At 30.2% G+C, this 23,766-nt stretch overlaps 2 protein-coding genes and 1 non-coding gene across 3 annotated transcripts; 2 read left to right on the forward strand and 1 right to left on the reverse strand.

Annotated features, from left to right (window-relative positions):
- The first annotated feature begins 374 nt into the window (after nucleotides 1–374).
- LOC125579625 lies at nucleotides 375–481 on the forward strand. The gene has a single exon (XR_007317685.1). It is a non-coding gene; the product is annotated as a small nucleolar RNA R71 (small nucleolar RNA).
- Nucleotides 482–11,761: 11,280 nt separating this feature from the next.
- Nucleotides 11,762–17,776, forward strand: LOC106434499 (flavone 3'-O-methyltransferase 1). The gene is made up of 4 exons (XM_013875373.3): nucleotides 11,762–12,235; nucleotides 16,672–16,982; nucleotides 17,090–17,154; nucleotides 17,264–17,776. The coding sequence occupies exons 1-4, from the start codon at nucleotides 11,826–11,828 to the stop codon at nucleotides 17,564–17,566; spliced, it is 1,089 nt and encodes a 362-aa protein (XP_013730827.1). The 5' UTR covers nucleotides 11,762–11,825; the 3' UTR covers nucleotides 17,567–17,776.
- A 354-nt stretch (nucleotides 17,777–18,130) lies between these two features.
- LOC106434500 lies at nucleotides 18,131–19,333 on the reverse strand. Its single transcript, XM_013875374.3, has 3 exons — nucleotides 18,690–19,333; nucleotides 18,528–18,614; nucleotides 18,131–18,393 (listed from the first exon to the last, which is right to left on the reverse strand). The coding sequence occupies exons 1-3, from the start codon at nucleotides 19,248–19,250 to the stop codon at nucleotides 18,292–18,294; spliced, it is 750 nt and encodes a 249-aa protein (XP_013730828.3). The 5' UTR covers nucleotides 19,251–19,333; the 3' UTR covers nucleotides 18,131–18,291.
- Between the last annotated feature and the right edge of the window lie 4,433 nt (nucleotides 19,334–23,766).

Genomic DNA, 23,766 nt, shown 5'->3' on the forward strand with positions numbered 1-23,766 from the left:
AGCTACCATTGTTGTTGATGAAACACAACTCCTCTTGACCTTCCAACCCATCAACCTCATTGACAGCAAGTGGATCTTCCTGCTTGGAGTTACCAACAAACTTCAGCTGTTCTTGGATTGCTTTTTCAGCAATTAGTAGGTCGATCTTGTCTTCCAAAGCTTTGATCTCTTTCCTCGTCTGCTTATCATCTGTTCTACTGCCTCTGTCGTGGTCTCCACTGTAGACTGCATCACTCTTTACCATGTTGTCAACCAGCTCTTCTGCATCCTCCTAAGTTCTCCCCAAGAAGAACCCATTGCTAGCTGTATCCAGTCTGGCTCTGTACTTAGGAAGAGCACCACGGTAGAATGTGCTCAGCAAGCTCTCCTTAGAAAAGCCATGGTGTGGGCATTGAGCTTGGTAGCCCTTGAATCTCTCCCAGGCTTCACTGAAGCCTTCCAAGTTCTTCTGTTGAAAGCTGGAAATCTCGTTTCTCAGCTTAGTAGTTCTTGAAGTAGAGAAGAACTTCTCCAAGAATGCTTTCTTGCAGTCATCCCAAGTAGTGATGGAGTCACTGGGTAGAGACTTCTCCCACTGACGTGCCTTATCCCCCAAAGAGAAAGGGAATAGCTTGAGCTTTAAGGCATCTTCGGACACACCATTGGTTTTTGACAACCCACAGTAGCTGTCGAACCTCTCCAAGTGATCAAATGGATCCTCTAGAGCCAAGCCATGATACTTGTTGTTCTCGATCACGTTGAGGAGTCCTGATTTGATCTCAAAGTTGTTGGCTGCCACAGCGGGTGCTCGGATTCCCAATCTATGACCATGAATGTTGGGGCGGTCGTAAGTGCCAATGGGTCGAGCTGCTCGCTGTTGGTTGTGAGGTATGTCTCCCATATCAGTACTCAATCTCTGCAAGTGAGCCTGTTGCTCTTCTTCTCTTCTATTTCTAGCACACTCTCTCTCTAAAGCTCTGATGTCTGCAGCTATTGGAACTAGGTTTGATGGACCCCTGCTCCTCAAGTTCATACACCTGTAGATTAGAGGGAGGTGAAGAAAGAGAATCAGTAACAAAAGAAAATAAAAATGACTTAGTCTCAAGCAAGTGACTAAATCTCAATGTTCAAATCTACTCAGAATTTGGCAACGGCGCCAATTTGATGTTAGGAGTTTTCAAGGCTCCTAAGACAAATGTTGTAGTATAAAAGATTGTCGAACCAGTTCTGAGGGATATCAAAGCACTGAGAATGCAAGTACTCACTTAATCTAAGTGCAACCAATGATTTAGATGGGTTTTAAGCTATGACTAAAACTAAAAAGCAATAACAGAATGATACTTTCTTGACTAAGGGAAAAGAGAATTCATGGGCATAGGGATTAGACCTTGGGTGATCAAGTATCGAACTAAGGATGGCAAATGATCAATCAAACTATCAACCTTAAGCCTAGACACAATTCTAAGCAAGCTCTATGTCTAGATGAATGCTCATTTGCTAACACATCTCAAACATCAAATGTCTTTGGTTGAATAATATGAAAGCAATCATTACTAACAAGTCTATTAGCTATCTTAGCACCTTTAACAACAAATGTCTTTGGCAAAGTATACTAAAAGCCTAGGAGAGTTGTCTCGGGCATTTCATCGAACACCTTTCGGGTGAGAAATGCCTAAGGATCAACAACTGAGTGGCCAACTCAGAAGATGCATTATGATTACTCTACTAGCAAGGAAATATGAATGATCTACACTAAAACATCCTAGCTCTAACCTAATCACCCTTAATCTCCCTAACCCATGAATTCAAAAGGTGATTACTCACTAATCTCCATGATTTCTCTTAAACCCATATTGGATTTCAGATTAATCATGTAGAGAAACACAGGAAATAGATAAGAACACAGAATTCTCAATAATAAACTGATCAATTCATTCAAAGAGATCCCTTTCCAAAGGTTTTTGGTGGTTTTTCTAAGAACAAAGATAATCCCTTCTTGGTGGCTTACAGAGTATTAAAACATAGGTTTTCAGAATAAAAAACGTGCATAATAAAATGACAAAAAGCCCCTTGAGAAAACATGAATTCGAGCAGATAGGCGACGCGCAGCGACCTCGGCAAGTCGCTCCAGCACGTCGCTCTGGGCTTCGGGAGCGACCTCGCTGGGTCGCTGCGAGAGGTCGCTCCGAGAGCGATTTCGTGTTTCCGAGAACCAAAATGGCGAGCGACTTCTCCCTGTCGCTCTGGTAAGGTCGCTCCAAGCTTCGGGAGCGACTTCAGCACGTCGCTCTGGAAGGTCGCTCCGAGGTCAAAATGTGTGTCTACGGATGTGAAAACGCGAGCGACTTTGTGCAGTCGCTCTGGATGAGTCGCTCCGGGATGTGGTGCACAGCGACCTCATGCCGTCGCTCCGAGAAGTCGCTCCAGGCAGTGCTCGTCCAAAGACCACTCTAATCACCTCCTTTGAGCTCCAAATGCACCCAAATGTCTCCAGAAACTCCATGTGGTACTCAAATACCTGATAGAGACATGTGTATGCAAAATGCAACCTAGACATGGCTAAATCCTAATCTATATGATGAAAATGCACATGAATAAATGGATAAGACAATGTAAATATGCAAGATATCACGTGTAAAATGGAAAACTTCAACAAGAGGGACATCTTTCCATATTTCAGTATATGGAAGGATCTAACCCAATTATCGACTACAAGGACCTATAAACAGGGTTCCTAAACCTTAGAGGGAGGGATCAACTATTTACAACTTTCACTATAGAGTTAGGCGGCTATAACTAGGGTTACAAGACCTAAACGTTGTAGTTTCGGCTCTATTGATCAAGAATACAATAATTTTGATCATTGACTCTTTTTTACTACTTGCTTCTTGTTTTCGTAGTATCATAAAGAACCCTACTTAAATTTACCATAACGCCAATGAACCTAGCATTGTGCGGTGGGTGTTGGTATCTAAGCTGGGAAGCTCCATGGACATTTCCTCCATGGACATCTGCTCCATAGTCTTGTTCATTTTGAAGTTGGTGTGGTTGATGTTCCATCTCAAATCCCAAACAATCTAAATGATCATATCTATCTTGCTCTCTTCTTTGTCTTGTAAACTCTTTTTCTTTGCCTTGATATTGTCAACTCGTGGCAGTAGGTTTTAAGGTCTTCTGCATATCAAGTTCATGCACCTAAAGAGAGGAAAAAGAGAATTAGTAACCAAATGTAAAAGAAGGTTTTGTCTCAAGTAATGAATAAATCCTAATGTTAACATCAATCTAAGTATCTATGTAGTATAGTAGGTGTCAAACCAACAAAAGAGGATCACAATCACTAAGAATGCAAGACATTTTTAATCTAAGCGCAATCAAAGACTTTATAAGTAAGTAACCAATTGACAAGTCTAGAATCTAAATCAAACAAGTGACAAACAAGAACAAGTAAATCAAAGCTGTCAATCATTTGGATAAAGAAGTACCCACGGGAAATATGTAATTTGTCTAAGGTGATAAAGATCTAAGCCAAGGTGCTAATCAAACAATCATCAAGCTTCCATAAGTCTGGAACACCAAAATAGATTAATTTTTTTCCAAAACAATAATCCCAGTGTAATCAAGCATTAATTACACATCAAATGCCTTTAGTGTAATTCAATTAAAAAATGCATTAAGAACAAGTCTATTAACTATATAGCAATCCTAACATCAAATTATTTTGATTATTCAAGCTAGAGCAATACTAATTTCATTCAAGCATTTTAATGAAAATCTTGGGTGCATAAAAAGACTTAAAATCGAGATGAGAGTGATCAAATATTTAGCATTAATAATTATTATCAAGCATAGAAACAAGTATATTTAACAATAAATACCTTAACTTTTCCCTAATCACCCTAAATCTATCTAACCATGGATTCAAGATGAGTCTATTTACTAATCATGATGAAAAACCTTAAACCCATGTAAAGTTTAAGACTAATCATACTAGATAGATAAATAAACATAACAACACACAATATTCAAAGATAAAAGTAGATTAAAGATGCTAAAGATTGAATCTTTTACCAAATAAACAAGTGTTTAGAGAGAAGACAAGATATATTAGATTTTTTCTGCCTAAAACATATATATAGGTCTCTAAATGCGAGTTGGGTAAAACGGGTACATGATGAATATTGACTCCTAGGAGGTCCACAGCGGCAAAAGTAAACCGCTGCAGACCGTTGTGCACCTACAACAGTTTGGAAACAAGGTCGCAGCCTTTTCTGAAGACCGATGTAGGTGTTGGCACGGATTATAATCGACATCTTCTTCACAGCCGTTACACTGCACCGCTGTCTCATCCCACAATTTAGTTGGTGTATTTACATTTTGTTCTAGCGGCTTTCACATGCCTCTGTCTTGGACCGTTACATGTGTTTGACAAGTTTTGGTTTTTGGTCTCTAAGAGCTATAGCGGCTATACTATACCGCTGCATCATGTCGCTGGTAGTATTGAAGGTTGAGGTTTGTTCACTGCGCTTGCAATAGACTGCTGTAAGAGCCAACAACTTACCCAGTGGTTTATGATCTGATCTCAGCGGCTTCAGAAAGCCGCTACGAGTTTTGGCAGAGCACAAGTTATCAAAACAAAAACTCATAGCAGCATACCTATATCGCTGCTCATGGCCGCTGTTACTCTTGTTTTTCACTCTGTGTCTTGATCAGAATCACCTCTTTTGCTTCATTTCATGCATCAAATTCAATAAGTATCTCTAACATCTGATAAAGACAAATGCAAATGCTATGCACGTAAATTAATTCTAAATTCTCCTAAATGATCAAAAAGAGAACAAAATGATAGGTAAAACAATGCAATAATTACAAGACTTCGAATCCTAAGATGGGTAGATATAAAATATAATATAGTTCTATAAGATAATAATGTTTAAAAATCTTAGCTAAATATATGGTTTCATTAAAATTAGAACTTAATTATGATTATATATATAAATTTTATATAAACATAAGAAAAATATTTCATTGTTTATTTTTCTTCAAAATGCATTTTATGTCTAATTTTATTTTTCATTTTTATATTTTGTGTTATTTTACTGAATTTCTTATAAAATGCATTTATACATATTCAACATACATAAAATATCAAATAATCTAAAAATTGATGAAATATAAACCTATAAAATTTAAATAATATCTTGAAATAGTTTTTATTTTTAAATAAACATTATTTTAAAATAAAAATTTTAAAAATATATAATTTTCCCTAAATTAATAAACTATCATAGTCTCAATATCATTAATATAAAGTTTTTACTGTAATAGGTATTCTAGAAACAAATATTTAGTTTTATCAAGTAATAAACTAGATCAGTAATTTGTAAATATTAATTGTTCTCACATATTTGATAAAATAAGTACTTCAACAAGTCAAGTTTAAATCTCAAATGAAATTATTAGAGGTGTCAAAATGAGCTAGCTAACTCGCTCAACGCAGCTCAGCTCATAGTGAGCTCGGTTCTTTTATGAGCTAGCTTAGCTCAGCTAATTTATTATATGAGTTTCAATATGTAAACGCGAACTCAGATCATCTAGATCATGAGTTAAATGAGCTAACTCGTGATCTAAATAAAAATAATAATTATAAAATAATTACAAAATAAAATAAAATAGTGATAGAATAACTTCTATTATAGTTCAAAATTTAAATATTAAAAAAATCCAAAACATAAATATTAAATACTAAATAAAGACCAACACATGACAAAAATTTAAAAAAAACTACACCTAACACAAATTATATTAAAGCACAACCAATGATCCAAATGTCTATTCTTCGTGAGTCTTGAGACAATTCATCTTCAATGTCTTATATATATATATATACATATATATATATATATATGTTTTATATTTTAATTTTAGAAGATAAATATGATAAATATATAAATTATCTCTTTCTTACATAAAAAATAGAAGTTATCCAAATATATAATATATTATATATGTAATATATTATATATAACTGTAAGTATAAAAATGAACAAATTCATGAGCCAGCACATGTTTATTAAATATCATTCATATAATTTGTGATATAATTTAAACTCGATCATTAAATTCATTTATTAAATGAACATAAAATATAGAAATCATGCTCATGAAAAAACGAACTAGCTGAACCAGATCATGAGCTATATAGCTCATTTTGATATCCCTAGAAATTATTTGAATTGGCCAAGTCAAATATCCTACTATATAAAAGGGACTAATTTAGAGCTCAATTAGAGGTGCCACATAGGATGAAATATTCTCATCCAATCATACCTCCACGTCATTACGAATTTAACAACCCTAATAATAATAATAATACTAATCCTTTGGCCCAACACCAGCATAACCCAATAACGTTTAAACAAATCTTTGAAATCTGTTTTGATAACAAGATTGCCCTTCTTCTTTGGACTTCATGGATTCAAATTTATAATGTGTCTTAATAATCAATAAGACCATTGAATATAGATTAAAAATGTTTATATTTGAAATTATATACCGTGTAACACGCATGTATCACAGCCACCGACGAAGCAAACAATTGTTTTTTAAAAGCACTATTATTAAAAAATATGTATGAACTTTACAATAAATAATACATATATGAACCGGAAAATCTATGGTGGTAAAAATCCCTATTTGTTTTACTAATTCAAGTCAATACTATTAAGTTAGGAACATGTCCAGTTAATAAAGGTTGTGTCCAATTTAAAGAAATATAATTACATTTAGAAACTACATTTATATTCTATATATTTTGTAACCCCTGCAAATATATATTTTTAAATTAGTCTAAAATATGCCAACAAATTTAACTCTTATCTAATGCATAAAAATATAAAGATGATGTTGTGAGATAAGAATGTACACACAAAATTTCAAATAAAAAAATTGACAAATTATATAATTTTTTAAAAAATATTTTATATAATAACTTAATAATATAAATCATAATCAAAATACCATTCATATCACATTTTTATTAACCGAAAAAAACTCGTGCTTTCGAAACGCGGATCAAAATGTAGACTAATATAGCTCCTAATATTTATTTAAAAATTAAATTTCTCAAAAAAAGATTAAAGACAGCTATCAAGTCTGTTTAAAAAATATAGTGGTTTGTTCTTGCACCAGAATCTTGGTTATGCAATTCAAAACCTATTATGTTGTTTTGTTACTTTTCTCCTTAAAACAGAGATAAAGAGTAATGAACAAAGACAAATTATGAACTCTTATTATCGGATTGTTTGTTTTTTTTTCTCTCGCTTCAATTTGATGACTATAACTAATTATTTCAATTCACACAAGACTTTCAAATTTTAAACGTATCACGTTAAATATAAAAATCTTCAACAGATTATAATACTTAAATGTTCTTCTCGATAGACAATAATATCAGAAAGGCAAGTAGCACATCTTCTGCCACAATCACCGGCTGCACTGAAAGTTCAAAAAAATCTTTTGTCTCATCAATCCAAATCAACAAAATATACGAATAAATTCAGTAACATTGCATATTTGATACAAACCGGTTAACAACCTCAGCTCCACATAACATTCACATCATCTTCCACTCAGAAATTTGCAACGAGAAGAAAGGCGGAGACAACTATTACGTGTCAGTTACTCAATCAGTGGATTTCCACATTTCAAGATCTCTCTCTTTAGCTGACTCATTTTCTAATTCTTTCTTTCGTCAAAGGGTCGTTTTCCTCAACACGATGGTCAAATCAAACCACAATGATCCTCCACCTGCTGGAGGTAAATCAAAATTACAATTTTACTGTGCGTTTATAGACTTCTCGAACACATACGAACCCAATCATCCCTCTCTGGAATCCAAGAAATCATTTGTCCAAAATCCGGACATAACATCTTAACTATTAAATGCAAAATCAAGCGTAGAGATAGTTTGATTTGGTAGGTTATACTACGTAAGTAACACAATAAAACCTTAGTATTAAATTTTTGATCAATTTATCTGGTTTTTTAGTTCATAAGTTTTTTTCAAGGGGGTCTTTTTCAATGTAATTCATAAAATTTCCAATTAGTTTATTAATGAAAGATCTAAACACACTTTTAAAAGATTATTTCCAAATTCAAAACACCATAATGCTAAACAATATCTCAATTACGAAGTACTTTTTCATATTTTTAATTTTCAACACGTTAATTTAATTTTCATTACTACAGAAAACTAATATACACAACCAAAAACATCAACTCCCCTCTACTTTTACATCTCTATTGATTGACTTCCAACAACATTCGCATAAAAAAATGAACAATCAATCTTAAAAATCTCAATGTCATATATTCCTTCTTATAATTACTTTAAATCTATTTTAACAACAACCAGAAACAGCCACAACTATGGTCATACACAAATTTTAACTTCATCCAATATCCTCGCGTAGCGCGGACACGATCCTAGTTAACCTCTAAAAGTTAGTAAGTAGTTGGGCGGTGCCCGGCCCTTATTTCTAAAAATGAATGCGAAAGTTCTATAGAATTTATAAAAGGGAAAATTCCTTAAAAATACACAGACTAATTTTCATTTGCTAATAAAATACACAAACTATTTTGACTCCCCGTTTAATACACGAATTAATTTCCGTTGCCTATTAAATACACAAACTTTCGAAATTCGCAGGTTTTACACATAGTTTTAGACGGCGTTATCTATATTTAACGGAGGTGAAGACGATGTTAGTGTTTAATTAAACATGTGCTTAATTTATGAAAATAAAATTCCTTAAAAATACACGAACTTATTTGTATTTGTTAATAAAATACACTAACTAATTTTCATTTGTTAATAAAATACACGAACTATTTTGGATCCCCATTTAATACACGAACTAATTTTTGCTTCTCATTTAATACACAAACTTTTAAAATTTTCAGATTTTATACATCGATTTAGACGACGTCAACTATGTTTAACATGATTTAGTGGATGTCAACTATGTTTAGCAAAAGTGAAGTAGATGTTAGTGTTTAGTTAAACATGTGGTTAAACTGCGAAAGACAATTTTTTTAAAAATCCTTCTGATAGATTATATTGGTAGTTTTCTTCTTCATTACACTTGCATAGTGTAAATTAATCTTGATTGACGAAAAACAAGAATCAAAAACTAATTCCAAAATCAGAAACTCGTTTAAAATTACCTAGTTTTCTTCGTCATTTTTCATGACATGGAAATCAACTCCACTTTGAAGCAATATAAAATGAAATCAAAGCGAAGAAGAAGAAAATGAACATAGTTTGATGAGTAAAAGAGGTTGAAATAGATTAGGGTGTCAAACTTGAATTGATGCTAGCTTGAATATAAGGATCAATCGATTCGAGTGGTTTTGGTTGAGGGTGAGCGTGCTTTTCACATTTTAACCATACTTTTAGTTAAAACTAAAGTCATTTCTGTTAAACGTAGTTGACGTCGTTTAAATCGATGTGTAAAATCTACAAATTTTAAAAGTTTATGTATTAAATGGGAAACAAAAATTAGTTCGTGTATTAAATGGGGATCCAAAATAGTTTGTGTATTTTATTAACAAATGAAAATTAGTTCGTGTATTTTTAAGGAATTTTCTTTTCATAAATTAAACATATGTTTAATTAAACATTAACGTCGTCTTTACTTCCGTTAAACTTAGTTAACGCCGTCTAAAACGATGTGTAAAACCTGCGAATTTCAAAAGTTTGTGTATTTAATAGACAACAGAAATTAGTTTGTGTATTAAACGGGAATCCAAAATAGTTCGTGTATTTTATTAGCAAATGAAAATTAGTCTGTGTATTTTTAAGGAATTTTCTCTTTATAAAAATAAACAAAATAGATATTTGTTTTATTTCTTTCATTTATTGCTAGTGAAAGTTTTTTTTTATGACGTAACGGTGTTAGGTAGGACGTGTGGACTCCTTTAGATCGAGGAACGAGTGTGTCGTTGTCTTTGTACTTTGGTTGTCTCTGTCACCGAGAGAAATGGTTAAAGATATTTCTTTTAGGACGTATATAGTCTAATTATTTGTAGTGTTTTTGTTGCCATAAGAATCAAATTGTTGGTTTGCTTTTAAAAATGTATCTATTATTTGACATTTTATACTTATAGAATTTATAACCACTACTATTCTTTGTGGTCAATGGCTGTTATTTTATGTTAATATGAGTGAAACCGCGAATTTATTTGTGTAAAACATAACCACAATAAGTTTTTAACAGCCTACGCTTAAAAGTATACAGTTTGAAAGAGTAATAAACTTGGGAAATGAGGAACTACAAGCCTTAATAATTTTAACATTTAGACCCAAAAACAAGCCTTAATAACAGAAGATAAACATTTTGTTGAACGCAAATTAACATATATTAGAAGGATAGAGTTACACTGCTGCAGAGAATTCGAGCAGTACTTTCTTTGCAAGGATATCAGCTAGCAGATTGTGTTTGCGAGGGAACAAACTAAACGAGAAATAGGTAATGCATCGTGCAAGCTCATAGATATCTTGGAGGATACAGAAAAGTTCCTTGATTTGCATTCTATTGGTGATGGCTTGGATCAACCAAAGATAAAACAAAACATCTTTTGTTAGCAAAAAACGTTGGTAAAATAACGTTTTATGGTAAACTATAGTTAGTGACAAAAAAATATGGTAAACTATAGTAAAAATTCTATAAATTAATGATTATAAAATTATAATATTTAATTATTTAAGAGATTACTTTCAAAAATTTATATATTTTGAAGTACGTTGATGTAAAAATAAGAAGATGAATTAATTTAAATATATAGATATCCACTAAATTTTACAAATACAAATTTTATGTTTGTTTTGCTGGATTATTTTGGATATAATGATTATGCTTTAAAATGCAGATATGTACAGTTCCACTTAAAAAGTTTGGTCTAGCTCCACAAACATCATATTCCAAATAAAAAGTTTGGTTTTGAGAAGCAATCAACCCACAAACAAATCAGTGAAACTTTAGGCTTTAAACGAACAAATATCATATTAAGTAAGAAATTGAATATCTGATGACGAATATTTAGTTTTAGGAGAGCGTTGGGCCATTTTCAAAATAAAAAAGTGTTGCAAAAAAAGTGTTTGGCTTAGAAGAAATTTGGTATGTCACAAAAATGGTATCAGAAAAAGATTTGTGATCCTTAGTTTGCAAGGAGGATTGCTAGGATAAATATGCAATCCAGATCTCGCATCGATACTAAACCATAAAGTGTGTATATATATATTCTCTCGAGTTCCACTTAGTGTAATGTTTTCTGGGATAAAACAATCCAAAAATAAAATTGTGAGGACTTAGATATAAAGCGGATAATATCATAATAAACGAAGAGTTGAACATCTAAATCAGCTATAGATAGCTAGTAAAGCGTTAAGCGTTTGGCCTATGAAAACATATAGTTTATCACAACAAGTTGACGCTATGTGGTCATTTGTTTGTGAGGAAAATTGTTATGATAAATAGACAACCCAAGTCTTACATCCGATATTAGACAAAAAAGAATCTAGCATATATATTTAGTCCAACTATATTTAATAGTATGAGTTTGTTTGAGAAGCAACTGAACTAAAAATAAATCCGTAAAAAAAGTATAAAATCGATAATATCATAATATACGTGAGATTAGACATCTAGCGGTGGACATACGTTACAGCACGACATGTTGCGAAACCTAACCCCCATGCATATTTCCTATATAATAGACCACTTCTCACATATCACACATCGAAACCCAAAAACAAAGCATTCTAAAATCTCAGAAATTTCACGAAAATGGGCTCAACGGCAGAGACACATTCAACTCCAGTGCAAGTCACCGACGACGAAACTGCTCTCTTTGCCATACAGTTAGCCAGTGCCTCAGTTCTCCCTATGGCTTTAAAATCAGCTATAGAGCTCGATCTTCTAGAGATCATGGCCAGGAACTGTTCTCCCATGTCTGCATCTGAGATCTCTTCTCATCTTCCGACCAAAAACCCCGAAGCTCCGGTCATGCTTGACCGTATCCTCCGTCTTCTTACGGCTTACTCCGTCCTCACTTGCTCCGTCCGTACACTTCCCGACGGCGTCGACCGGCTTTACGGGCTTGGTCCAGTTTGCAAATATTTCATCAAGAACGAAGATGGCGTCTCGATAGCTCCTCTCTGTCTCCTGAATCATGACAAGGTCTTCATGGGAAGCTGGTAAGTATTTACGAAGCCACACTGAAAATTATCATATCAGTTACTTTTTATAAGTTATGCTTCTTGGTTGATGTACTTAATAATAATATACATAAGTGAGATCCACACAGTGCAAAGACCTTAATTTGTTACTGCACCAAAAGTATACCGGTCATATCATTGGTTACAACGATTAAACAGACTGGAGAACAAAATAATTTTAATAAATTATAGGAAAAAAAATAGATAAAAAGGCATAAATTCAAAGTACGGGGTACTATGTTGGATTGGTCATCAATAAGATGGCCGACATCACTTGCTTTTAGAGCGTCCATTTATCGATCTAATATTACGTGTGGCCACAATCAAGATCAGCTTACGTTGTATAAAGAAAACACAATGGTCCCTCCGTTGTAAAGGATTTATCTAACTCTGTTCAAAAGAGTTACAAATCAGAAAGTAATACTATTTAAGTTTAAGAATTATATTGAGATACAAATTGTGGCGAATGCATGCTGCTTTTTTTTACTGGGGGAAAACTAATAACCGACTATTTAGTTTAATACTAACTAGATTTTGATCCGCGAGTTTGCGTAGATATATTTTTTTAAAAATATGATTCTATTTGTTTTTATGTCACTATTTAGGGTTGGGCAAAAACACTCGAATTCGAAGAACCGAACGGATCCCAATCCGAATAAATAGTACCAAATCCGAACCAAAATTGATTAAATATCCAAATTATTCAAAATTTTGGTATTTGAAAAACTGAAACTTAATCTGATCCGAACCAGAGTATTTTGGGTATCCAAAATAGATTTATATACTTATATAAATTAATTATTTTTAGATTTAATATTATATAAAAACATCTAGAATATATATGATACTTTTAAGTTTGTTTAAATACTTGAAAATATATACAAATAATCAAACGTAAATATCTAAATAGTTAAAATATACTCAAAACTCCAAAACTACTTAAATAATTATTAATTATCTATCCAAATATTTAAACCAAACCAATTTATATGTTAAGTTAGGTACTCTAACATATGTTATCTAAATTTATATGTAGTATATTCTATTGTTTATAGTTTTTTTTTTAAATTAAATAATAAAATAAATTTTAAAATAATTTAAATTGGTTATCCAAATCCAAACTGAATCCTCAAAGATTTGAACTAAACACGAAATCCCAAACAAACCCCGAAAACGAACCCGAACGCCCACCCCTAATCACTATTATATATCTCATATGTGTCATCATAGGTTACAAAAATATGTGTTATCATATAATTAATCGTATTATATATGTACCATCAAATAGGTAATCTTATAATTAATAATATTTTATATGTACAATCATATAAATGATCACATATATTATATTTTTAAATTCCAATATGAAATATAAAAACCATAATTTAAGTTGATGTTTGAAATTGGGCTTTGTATTGTAATTTTCTTATATATATTGAAAACATTTTTATAATGGTTATTGGAAAATATGTTAGTAAAAATCAATTTTTGAATATATGTATATTTTTGACTGAATTTTTGATATAAATAAATTTAAATTATTATTTTGATTTGAATATATATATCAAGTAACATAAGCCCATTACTTTTTAATATAATGTAATGAACTTCTAATTTTATTAATAGCATAAGTCCATTATGTTTTTTTTTTCCAATTTACTGCTATTAATATTTCCAAACAACACTATACTTTTTTAACTACTATCTATGTTGCCAAACAAAAGCTTAAAGTACTTCTACTTTAATAAGATAGATTTACAAGGTTGAGATCCACGCTTTGCGTGGGTTGAGATCCACGCTTTGCGTGGGTTGAGACGAGTGTAAAAATTATATATGTCAGGTAAGGTTGTTCAATACAGATTTTGATCTGGTTTCAGTTCAGTTTTTTGGTATTTTGGTTTATAAGAATTAGATACCATATTTAAACCATATATATATATTGGTTTGGTTCGGGCTATATACTGTCAGTTTTTTTATACCAAAAACTTAAACTATATTTATCTGTTATAATATTTTTTCAATTTAATTTTGTATGATTAAAATTTGAATTTATTAAACAGTACTATAATTTTTAAATATGATGTTTTCTATTTAATTTAAATATTCAAAATAACTAACAAATAAATTATAAGATTATAATTTCATGAGATGAAAACAAAAAAGATTAACAATATAAATAACTAAATTTTAGCAAAAATGTATGTCAATGAAAGTCTTTAGTTAAAAAAAAAATTATTCAAGTTAACGTTTTAAATATTAAAATCATACCAATAAACTGAACTATATATATATATATCATCAATTATATTATGTAATTTATGTATAACTACATTAATATATTTTAATCTTTTTGTTTGGTTGGATCAATTTATATACTGAATCATATTCATTTACCGTATAACTATATTACTATACTAACTTGTACTTAATGTAATCAAAGTTTTTTTATTTTATAATTAAACCTAAAATAATTTTTGAAAATAGATCCCATCTTTCAAAGTAATAACCGAACATAATATATAAATTTGTGATATAATTTCTTCAAAGAATAATTTTTTTTGGAATATATACTTTCATATGTTCCATAAATATATTGATTTTTCCTATTTGTTAGGATATATTTATGACGATATATCTTTTGATTCATATATACTTTGAAACAAAAAAAATAGTAAGAAAGATATTTTTTATTTAATACAAATGAGTTGTATGTTGCCAAATACAGATTTGAAGTCAACTTGTATATAACGTGTATTGATTTAGTATTTGGTTTACATTTTCTCTCTAGGCTAATAAGAAAATTAATTGACTTCTAATCAGTCGACGGATCATTGTTTTGATCTGGTCCGGTATAAAAAATAGTTGAATACTCAACTAAAATGGATTAACCAACTACATGTACGTTTTGTACGTTTTGGCGTTGCACCATCATCCTACATAGATGTTTTGGACATGCCCCAACATACAATTTAAAACCAACGAAGAATTATTCTGTACATGACAGTACAGAATAATAAAACAGTTGAAACAAATATGTTTTGAGCATAACAACGTATAACTATCTTAACAAAACAATGCAGACAATTATTATTATGTCTAATTTGTATAAGGGATATGGCAGTGGGTCATAAGTATCAATCTTAATAAGTTGTGTAAGAATACTTTTTAATGTTGTCAAAAAAAATTGTTGGTCTAAGGTTATATGTGTAGTTAATTAACTGATATGCATAAAGATAGCTGTGAATTTATTATATGTCTGATTAATAAATTTTTCTAGAGAATAAAAAGTTGGTCTAAGTTTGTCCAAATTAGTTGTAAGACTGCCACGTAATCAAATATAGAGATTTAAAATAAAATGCTGACAATTCAGTAAAATTAAAATGTAATTAATACAAAATAGAAGGTTAGATCTTTTTAAATGATCTTCAAATCATATACAGTAGAACCTTTACAATTAATAATGTTGGGACTTTTGAAAATTTATTAATATATAGAGATATTAATTTCTAAAAGTTTCATTATTTAGATTTTTTATTTTAAGATATATATATTCTAAGATAACAAAAATATTTGATTTTTGTGTATAGACATTAATCGTTTTCTTCTGAAATTTGACATCTATATTAATTTTATTACATTATTTGGTGTATATAATAATGTTGGGACTTTGAAATTTTATTAATTTATAGAGATATTAATTTTTAAAAAATTCATTATTTAGATTTCTTATTTTAAGATATATTTATTAAAAGATAAGAAAAATATTTGATTTTAGTGTATATCGTCATTTTTTGAAATTTGACATTTATATTAATTATATTATATTATTTGGTGTATATAATATATATATTTCATAGAACTTAAATGTGGTTTTAAATATAAAATTACTAAATCTCATCAAAAATATTAAATGTTAAGAAAATATAAAGATAATTCCATTGTGAGTATAAAACAAACATTATAATAAAACATACTTATTTATATAAAATATGCATAGATATAAATTATTATTTTATGATTTTAATGGGACCATATATTTGCATAAAAGTTTCTAAAAAATTATTATCTTATTATTTTAACGATTTTTGTCAAATTTTGAACGAAACCAAGTTGGGACTGGCAAAATTTATTAATTTATAGAGATAATTAATTTATAGAATATTAATTAATAGAGATTCTACTGTATATAGGGGATTAGAAAAGACTATGTCTCAACAGTATAATATATATTTGATAGTTTTCAATAAGTTATAATATAAATGCAAATTGTGTCATACAATTTCAGAACACATTTATAATTAGTGATAAAGACTTAATTGATCTTTTAAGAAAAATGTTGATGGGTTAGTTAAGCTAAAGGAGAGATTGTTTGTTTGTTTGTTTTGTTAAACTCATGCCAAAGAGTTTTGTTGCAGGTACTATTTGAAGGATGCAGTTCTTGATGGTGGGATTCCATTCAATAAAGCTTATGGCATGAGCGCGTTTGAGTACCATGGGACTGACCTGAGATTCAACAAGGTTTTCAACAATGGAATGTCTAACCATTCCACCATCACCATGAAGAAGATTCTTGAGACCTATAATGGTTTTGAGGGTTTGGTCTCCTTGGTTGATGTCGGGGGTGGCATTGGTGCTACTCTCAAAATGATTGTCTCTAAGTACCCTAATCTTAAAGGCATCAACTTTGATCTCCCTCATGTCATCGAAGATGCTCCTTCTCATCCCGGTAATAATAACTTCTTTTTTTAATATTAACATATTCTCGGCATGTTGCAAAATCCTGGTTTTTGTGTTTAAATTTGATGAAGATTGGATTCTAAACCAATTTTGTAGGTGTTGAGCATGTTGGAGGAGATATGTTTGTAAGTGTTCCCAAAGGTGATGCTATTTTCATGAAGGTTCGGATCCGAAATAATACTAATTAACTACATATACTGAAAACTCTTGGCATTATAATGAAATGATGATCAAATAACTCTCTTTGGATTCTTCTCATTGTTGTAACAGTGGATATGCCATGACTGGAGTGACGAACACTGTTTAAAATTCTTAAAGAATTGTTACGAGGCGCTTCCAGAGAATGGAAAAGTGATCTTGGCAGAGTGTATACTTCCAGAGACACTAGACTCGAGCCTGTCGACCAAACAAGTAGTCAATGTCGATTGCATTATGTTGGCTCTCAATCCTGGAGGCAAAGAACGGACCGAGAAAGAGTATGAGGCATTAGCCAAAGGATCAGGCTTTGAAGGCATCAAAGTTGTTTGCAACGTTTTTGGTGTTCACGTCATTGAGCTGCTCAAGAAGATCTGAGAAAAAGCTTTCTTAGTGGTGCTTTATAAATAAGCATGCATGCTCTCTCTTGTACGTCTACTTCACCAGCTTAATTGTTGTACTTATGTGATCTTTTCCGATTTAAAGTCTTAGACTATGATGCTTAATCATGGTTGCCGTGCGACCTGTTTATCAATAAATTGTACTTGTGTTTTTATTTCTAAGAATAATATAAAACAATCCTCTATATATGTGATTTGAGACTGATGTGGCAAAAAGCTTAAGGTATATTAAAGCTTGCAAGTTGGGACTTGGGACTAGGGTCCAGATTTGGCATGACATGATTAAACATTACATTTGTTTCAGTCTATTAAACTCATGTGGTTAATATATAAATATCATTCTGTCCCCAAATTAATGATTCAAAGAACATGACTTGCAGGCCGTCCCGGCTTGGGACCAATAATGTGTTTTATGCTTTCTGGACGTTGAAATCGACTCATGACACTGTAAATATTCCCCGTTTTATCGACGTACGTACTGGAACCTCTCAGCAAGCAACAATTTAGCTAAGCAAATGCATTTCCAACAAGAGCACACGCACACACATAACAAATCTCATATTAAGTAATTAGGCATTGTGATTACATAAGTCTTCAAAAGCTATGTTGTTGATCTACTAATCAATTCAAAGGTCTAAATGCAAAGGAGACTGTGAACAAAAGATAATCTAATAACAAAAGATGTAAATAGTTACGCATTTGTCAATCCATAGTTCTCCACTCCATAGAGTCTGCTGAAGCACTGCAATGCGAAGACATCCACTGTGCACAAGGAGCAGGCTTATCGCAGATGCAACAGTAACACTGCATATATTCATGTTGACCTCTGTTGTTAATATAAAAGGCAGTTTCATAGGAGTCTTGAACCAATATAATCCATTCCATACCTTTTTTTTTTACTTGAAACCCTTTACTTAAAATGAGACTGAAGTATATACCAGATGACAATGGGTTGCATTAGGAGTTGATCCAAAGGGAAAATTCAAGCAAAGGTGTCTTGGATGTGGGAAATCTCTACAAGCTACCTGTTCAAAGAGATTCTATCAATTTTTCCAAAAGAAAAAAAAAGAACTACAAAGTATAAGTTTCAAAACTCAAACCTGGCCTGACTCATGGATGATAGCCAGATCTTTGTCACCCTCATGATCACCGGCAAAAGAGAGATTCTTAACGTCAAAAGAATCAAAAGGATTGAAATCGAGGATGAAGCAGTCCTCTGTTTCCTCGATTCTCTTCATGTCTTGTCTGGATTTCAGACATAATATTCCTTTGAGAGGAGTCACTTCTTCTTTCTTCGTCTCCATGTTCTCTCCTTTGAGAAGAGTGCAAGTCCAAACGTCGTACTTCCAGAACAATTGTTTGACTTGTTTCTGACTACTGAGAAAATTGAAATTAGAAGGATCAATTGCTATTACCAAAGCTTTTTGCCTTAGTAACATTAGCCCATAATGGACCCATTTAGTTATCCGGAACGTTTTGAAACAAGCTTTATTCGGTCGATAACATACTCGGCGAAAATTGAGAACAAAAAATACAATAAAGAAAATTTGTAAAAATACCTTCAAACTAAATAATTTAGGCAAATCTCCTAAATAGTCTTTTTTAAATTTTTGTTTCTTAAATAGCCTAAAAAAGATCAAAGTAACCAAATTAAATTCCATTAAAAGGATAAATAGTAATTACACACACTCATTATAATTTTACCCAATTATTTATTAAATATAAAAAATAAATAAATATTAATAATTAAAAGATTAATAAAATTTAAAATTATTTTTTTCAAAAAAATAATTTCTTAAATACTTTTTTTAAGAAAAAATTCAAAAATTTAGGAACCATTTTTTTAGGCTATTTTTTTAGGCTAATATTTAATTTTATTTAGAAAACTTCCATGTAAGTCTTTCAGAGTTTTATTCCGAGATTCTGGTTAACCTTTGGTTATCACAGAAGATTTCCGTATAAGTCTTATGCCGAAAGACTTACATAGAAGTCTTCTAGTTAAAATTAAATATTTAAATTTTATTTTTCAGTTGTAAAAAGTAATCTGAGACGACTTACATGGAAGTTTTCTATCAAAAATAAAATATTAAGTTTATTTTTTTTCGTGAAAGACTTTTGTGTATAGTCTTCTAGAAAAGTTAATTTTTTTGACACAGTTCGGTCAATTGCAAAACTAACATGTTTATCCTAGAAGACTTACCGGGAAAAATCTTCTCTGGTATTTTCAATATTTTTTCAAAAACAAAAGTAAGGCAATATGTACAAAGGAAGACTTCCAAAGAACTTCTACGTCAATGTTTAATAAATTATCATTTTTTTAAATAAATTTTTTTTAATATTTTCTTGTTAATTCATGTATATTAGTCGATATTGCAGTTCCTGAATTAAATTCATAACTTCTTATTTTTAATTATGGGGTTACCAACATTCATGTTATCAATGTTTCTAGCTAATTCAAGAAGACTTCTCTTCTACACTAGTTTTTGTATACTTGTTAAGGAACTTTTAAGATATGTGTTTTAACTTTTAAAAGTGTTAAGTAACTTCAAAAATATTAAGTCATATGGTTTAATGTGTCTTCTTAGATCATAATATATACTTTTTAACTTCCATGAAATTTGAAATTTTAATTTTCACTTAAAATTTGAGTTTTCCGCTTAAATTTTAATTTTACATCTTAAATTTTTCGCTTGAAATTTAAGTATTCTGAGAAGAAGTGTTCCGGAAGACTTCTAGTGAAATTGTTATATGTTTGAACTAATGTAATGTTTGATCTTTTTGTGAATTTTACTAAGTTTTTTTGAGAAATTTTCTCCCTTAGTTGTAGTAAATTTGACTAATTTTTCTTATGTTATTGTGTTTTGCTGTTGAAGTTGTATCAATAAATTTCAATATTGTCAAGTACTTTTGGCAAGATAATATTGTAGACATGAAGATATTTACCAAAAAAAAATTCACTAATATATCTCTTGAAATTTACAAAAGAATTCACAACTAAAAGAGTACACACTTACGAATCACAAAATATAACATAAACAAAACTATTATAGGATCATTCCTCCACAAAGAAAAGCTTGGACTCCACTTGATCTGGGACAAAACTCTGCTAGAAGACTCCGTGGAAGTATTCTGGAAGTCTTCTAGTGCAGTAAATGTTAGAAGACTCTCGAAGCTTCCGAAAAGACTTCTTTGGAAATCTTCCAAGTCTGTCTCAGATCTGAAAATCCCGCTTATCCAAAAGCATTCAATGGTTTCAAAATATAGAAAAGCTTCAAAAATAAGGTAAGAGCTCAAAGCGACCTAAAGAGTTTTCAAAACGTAAGAGCTTTAAGCAACAAGAGGTTACCAAATGAAAAAATACGATTTATATATCTACCTTTAAAGGAGTGAAATATGAAAACCATGTAATGAAAAACCTACAAAATAAGATGAATTAGTGAGAATGATATGAGATAAAAAATGATAAATTGATATAAAGTTTGGTGTTTTCAAGTTTTAAAAGATTAGAGAGAGATTTGACAGTTTTAGTTTGTGAAAAAGAGAAGCGATTTAAGCAACAAGAGGTTATCAAATGAACGAAAATCAGACATAGAAACTTACCAAAACACTCAGATCTGTTACGAAAAAAGATAAATGGGAGAAGACTCCGCCAAAAGTCTTTCAGAAGATTTATAGGAAGTCTTTCAGGAAGTCTTCTAGTGCATTAAATGTTAGAAGATTTCCAAGAAGACTTCCCAGAAAGTTTTCCAAGTTTGTCTAAAATGAGAAAGACATGCATATCCAAAAGCATTTAAATACCTTCAAAACATAGAAAAACTTCAAAAGAGTTATAAGCAACAAAAGATTACCAAATGAAAAAAAATATTATTTATAGATCTACCATTAAAGAAGTAGAAGATGAGAACCATGTAATAAAAAAACTTGCAAAAATAAAATTAATCAGTGAGAAGACATGAGATAACAATAAACTGATATAAAATTTGGTGTTTTAAGTTTAAAGAGTTTAGAAAGAGGATGGAGAGTTCTAAAATGAGAAACACTATATTTTTATTGCAGCTATTGGCGAAGAAGAGAGAGAATGTATAATTTTCTCTATATAGGGAAACAAAAATTTCAATAAGGTTAAATATTTTGATTCAGAAGAATTTCAAGTAAATCTTCTAATAGAAAATTTCCTAAAAGACTTACTTGAAAGTTTTCTAGACCATAAATTTACTATTCGCCGAGAAGACTTTTGCAAAATTCTTCTAGTGCATTACTTGTTGGAAAACTTAAGTCACTTAAACCTTAAATTCAAAATAACTAACTAATTAAAAACAAACAATTCATAAAATTTAGAATAACCTTTAAATGTGTTTAATATACACAAAATTAAACACATATAAGCAAAAATTTAATTTTCCAGAAAAAAATATCTTCCAAAATCTAACCCTAAAAATACATATAATACTACAACATATGTTACCAAACCATTAACCAACTAATACAATGACATACTAAACTCACTCGTCTTTGTTGAAAACAATTCAATTTTACTATATCTTAATTTATATCATTTATAAATGTTTATAATTGCATGATTTCAATTTTTTCCCATCAAAATATTATTTATAAACTTTATAAATTATTTTTAAAATCTACTATATGAGAAGACTTTAAAAAAGTTTTCTAAGACTTACATAACTTCAGAAAACTTTATGAGGTTATATTGTAAGAATGAATTCTGAGTTTTTGTTTGATCACATGAGCTAGTTGTTTCAATAGTCTTTTGGATTATTTTTGGAGTTGATTCAAGTTTGAATATACTTTTGGGATTAAAACTAAGTTTTTAATCATATTTGACAGATTCTCCTATATAAATATATTATATGCACGAATAAGAAATGTACCGAATCATTAGCTTTGAGTTTCATGTTGTGCAACCGACCGAAAAGATGTACAACTCATTCAGTTCAAAAAAAGGATGTGCAAATCATTTCTAGTTATCATTTATTTTAGGTTTACGTCACAAATTATTTAGGTGCCAAAGGTGATAGGTTTACATCGATAACACTTTTTACATCCCACTTATTGGTATAATAGACAAAACGTTTCTGTGATATTGATGTATCACTTTTTTTTGTCAACATTGATGTATCACTTAACACGGTGGAGTAGGTACTTTGGATTCTTTCTTTTTTTTTTTTCTTATAGGACTTTGAAAATTGAGATGTCCCGTGTTTGTTTATCATCTTCTTTGGAATAAAAAGAAGTTGACAATAACAGATTAAAAATGTTTATACATTCTTTAACTGATGCAGATTCATATAGTATAAACTAATGTCAAATGTACCGATTATATTTAGCTGATGTTAAAGCAGTTAACATCAGCAAGATCTTGATCCGCGCGCCCGCACAGGTGTATTTTTCAAAAATATGTTGCTATTTATTTTTCATATCACTATTATATATCATATATGTGCTATCATATAATTAATCATATTTTATATGTACCATCATATAAGTAATCATATAATTAATTGTATTTTATATGTAACATCATATAAATAATCACATATATTATATTTTTAAAACTTAATGTGAAATATAAAACCATAATTTAAGTTGGTGTTTGAAATTGTGCTTTGTATCGTATTTTTCTTATATATATTGGTAACATTTTTTTTATAATGTTTATTGGAAACTATTTTAGTAAAAATAAAATTTTGAATATATGTATATTTTTGAATACATTTTTGATATTAATCAATTTTAAATTATTATTTTGATTTAAAATATGTATATAAAATTGAATTTTGTTTTATGATTATTTTAGATAAAAAATTATTTTTAGATAATTAGATTGGACCATTTTCGTGTATTTTAAAACAGGCTCAGATAGATAATTTAACGTAATATAATGGACTTCTAATTTTTTTTTAATAACATAAATCCATTACTTCTTTTTTTAATATACTGATATTCATGTTTCCAAACAACATTATTCTTCTTTTTATATTGTTATCCATGTTTCAGTTTTTCAAACAATTTTCAAATGTACTTCAGTTTTAATAATAAATATATCATTAATCATTTATTATAAACCATATATTTTAGAGATTTACTGTAAGTAATTTAAAATAGTATAATAGTATCGTTTTATTATACTATTTAATAATGCTACATCATTTTTGACAT

This window comes from Brassica napus, chromosome A10 (assembly GCF_020379485.1).
Source record: "Brassica napus cultivar Da-Ae chromosome A10, Da-Ae, whole genome shotgun sequence".
Classification (NCBI taxonomy): Eukaryota; Viridiplantae; Streptophyta; class Magnoliopsida; order Brassicales; family Brassicaceae; genus Brassica; species Brassica napus.